Genomic DNA, 3,339 nt, shown 5'->3' with positions numbered 1-3,339 from the left:
GAGATGAAGGACTCCACCGAATCTTACAAAAAAAGCAACTCCACAGGATCATCAAATTTGTGGAGATGTAGGCAAAACATGAATCTTAGATGTAATAGTGACCATAAGGATTCTTTAGTTTTATTGAATCCTTCTGCGCCAAAAAATCATGTCAAGACAAAAGTTGAAAGCATCGTCGTTGAAAAAAGGAAGGAAGACCACCCAAAAAATGCATTATCAACTTATGAGAAGCTTTATTTGACTAATAAAACAAGGAAAGGGAGCAATAAACGAAGATCATTTTTGCCATATAAACACCAATTACTTGGGTTCTTTACAAACATGAATGGATTAAGTAGGAACCTGCACCCTTTCTAAGACTGAATTACCAACGTTTCAAAAGTTGAAGCTTCATCAAATTTTTGACAAAGTATATTAGTTTCATGTACATAAAAATTATCCATGTAGCGCTAGGTTCGATTTATTTCATTATGAGAATATAGAGTATGCATTTCTCCTTATGTTAATGAGGAATGAATGATCTAATCTTTTATGATGTAATACACATTTTTATTTGGGTCTCCCAAAGTAAAAACACGTGGTACATATATATTTTAGTCACGTTATTTTGTAATCAAAAGAAAATTGAAATATGACTAAAAATGTTGACTTTTGATTTCATCAAACTCTATTGTCTTTGCCCTTGAACTCTATTTTTTATCTTAAATGAAATTTTGGTATATTATAAGAGAAGAATTGTGATCTCCAACTTTCAACATGACATGGCATATTTAAAATTAATTTACGAAGTTGCCATCCCAAGTCCTCAACAAAACAACCTTATAATTAGTCATATTTTATCACTATCTCTCATGACCAATATTTAGAATGAATTCTAAATATATTTTCTTCTACTATCTTCGTTCTTAACCGAAAAAATTAAGTATTTTTCACTTAACCAAAATAGATTTGTTACTCATACAGAATTCTACATTTTCCTTTTGCACTAGTTTTGTCTTCATGTAAATGGAGAAAACATTGTGACGAATGTCTAAAAAACCAGAGAAATGTATTAAGTGATAAATTACTAAGTATGGATAAAAAATTGAAAAATAAATTTATATTCAGGAATTTGCTCCACCTATTAAGTTTTTTATAATTTAAATGATTATTGCCAATCTAAGAAAAAAAAATTTAATAAGTTACATGACATGACAAAGCCTTGCAATCTCTTATTTCCTAGAAAAGATTTCGCCAAACAATTTATGTTTCAAAGCTAGTAACATCTTATATTTGTAATATAAAAAGATAGTGGTTTATCCATCAAGCGATTAATAATATATTATGATGGAAAACTATAGTAAAGTTAAAATAGGAAGATATAGTATGAGGAAGAAAAAACAAATGATACATAATAAACTTTATACTAAAATAGACATTTATACTCTCACTTTCCCGTGATATAGCTTTATTCATGCATGTTCTCTATCATCCAATGCATTAGAGTATTAGGGTGAAAGACTAAAAATTGTGTTGTCTTTTAATTTTCAATGAACAACTGAATTAAAATTTTCTACTAGATGGAAATTAAGGTAGTGTAAATGAAGTAACATGTTATCCTTGAATATAGATCTATGATCATTATAAAACTTAGCATAAGTGTTCACTATTGCACTTTAAAGGAAATTTAATAGTATTAATATTGGTTCACCAATTAAAATATGTTATTTTTTGAAATTAATAATTTAATTAATATATGAAAGTTCTTAAAACAATATTAGTAACAATACATCCACGTAAATATTTTACATATAGTGAGTTAATTATTTCTTTTTTATAAAAATTGTGTTCTCATATGTTTTACACATCGACATTGTTATGAAATATATATCTCATTTATTGGAAGCAATTGAATAAAATTGTTTTCTCCAATTTTTTTTTTCATTTTCCATAACAATGTAATAAATAAGAAGACCCTAGATATACAATGTACTTAGTAAGTAGCCACGAATAAGAAAAACAAAAGAGGTTACACGTACTAGTTAGTAGTTAAACAATGAATAAATATAATAACTCGCAAACAATTATCTAAAAATGGAAAATAGTTCTAATTATATGTATAATTACCATTATGAAAATTAAATAGGTAAATTAATGGTTGGCTTAAAACCCACTAAAAACAATATATGGTATAACAAAAAAGCAACTTGCAACTTCTTAATACTCCGTCATACATTCCATATGTAAATACCTCCTAAAATATACAAGTTAACCGAGTTTTGTTTATAAAACAGAATCAGATGTTGGCGTTTTGTTTTTATATAAATATTTCACATTTCACAATCACTTCAAGTATTCATCTCACCTTACCGCACATCTCAAGCTCACTTTTGAAATAAAATGCAGAAAACAAACACAAATATTGAGATGTTAAGAGTGCAAGCATTATCAATTCTATGTACACCTTACCCTTTCCTTGATTTTCATGGTGTATCTCCCATTCAAGAAAAATTAGATCCACAAAGTAGCATAAAACACGATATATGGAGCGACGCCGTTTTTGATTTTGATGGTGTTTCTTTCAATCAAGATAATCTTGATCCACATTGTAACACAAAGGAGCAAATTAACAACGAAGCTTCTCTAGATTTTGAAGGCTTCACCCCCGTTCAAGATAAAAGTAATTTATGTTGTAGCATTAAAGAACAAATTCAAAACAATGATGAAGAAAATATTGAAGAACGAGAGTTTAGTTTTCCATGTGCTGATGTCCAAGGAATGAGAATATTCGCCGATGACATTTTTGAAAACGGACAAATAAGAAAATTAATTCCTCATTTGCACCAATCTCTTCTTTTAACTTCCACCTCAAAAAGTTTTGCCTCACCTGTTCGGCCTTGTCTAAAGAAGATATTTATTATTAATTCAGTATGTCCACAATCAAGATCAGATGTTATTTCTAAAGAACCTCAAAATGAGTTATTAGAAAATATAACATTCGTTGAGATGAAGGACTCCACCGAATCTTACAAAAAAAGCAACTCCACAGGATCATCAAATTTGTGGAGATGTAGGCAAAACATGAATCTTAGATGTAATAGTGACCATAAGGATTCTTTAGTTTTATTGAATCCTTCTGCGCCAAAAAATCATGTCAAGACAAAAGTTGAAAGCATCGTCGTTGAAAAAAGGAAGGAAGACCACCCGAAAAATGCATTATCAACTTATGAGAAGCTTTATTTGACTAATAAAACAAGGAAAGGGAGCAATAAACGAAGATCATTTTTGCCATATAAACACCAATTACTTGGGTTCTTTACAAACATGAATGGATTAAGTAAGAACCTGCACCCTTTCTAA

General features: G+C 29.1%; 1 protein-coding gene across 1 annotated transcript; it reads left to right on the top strand.

The window, feature by feature from the left end:
• Positions 1–2,379: 2,379 nt before the first annotated feature.
• Positions 2,380–3,339, top strand: LOC131619006 (uncharacterized). The gene has a single exon (XM_058890148.1). The coding sequence runs from the start codon at positions 2,380–2,382 to the stop codon at positions 3,337–3,339; it is 960 nt and encodes a 319-aa protein (XP_058746131.1).

The sequence above is a fragment of the Vicia villosa genome, linkage group LG7 (assembly GCF_029867415.1).
Source record: "Vicia villosa cultivar HV-30 ecotype Madison, WI linkage group LG7, Vvil1.0, whole genome shotgun sequence".
Lineage (NCBI taxonomy): Eukaryota > Viridiplantae > Streptophyta > Magnoliopsida > Fabales > Fabaceae > Vicia > Vicia villosa.
This window is presented reverse-complemented; position numbering and strand designations above follow the sequence as displayed.

Coding starts and splice junctions, on each gene's coding strand:
- LOC131619006 (XM_058890148.1), top strand. CDS start 2,380: ATGCAGAAAACAAACACAAATATTGAGATGTTAAGAGTGCAAGCATTA.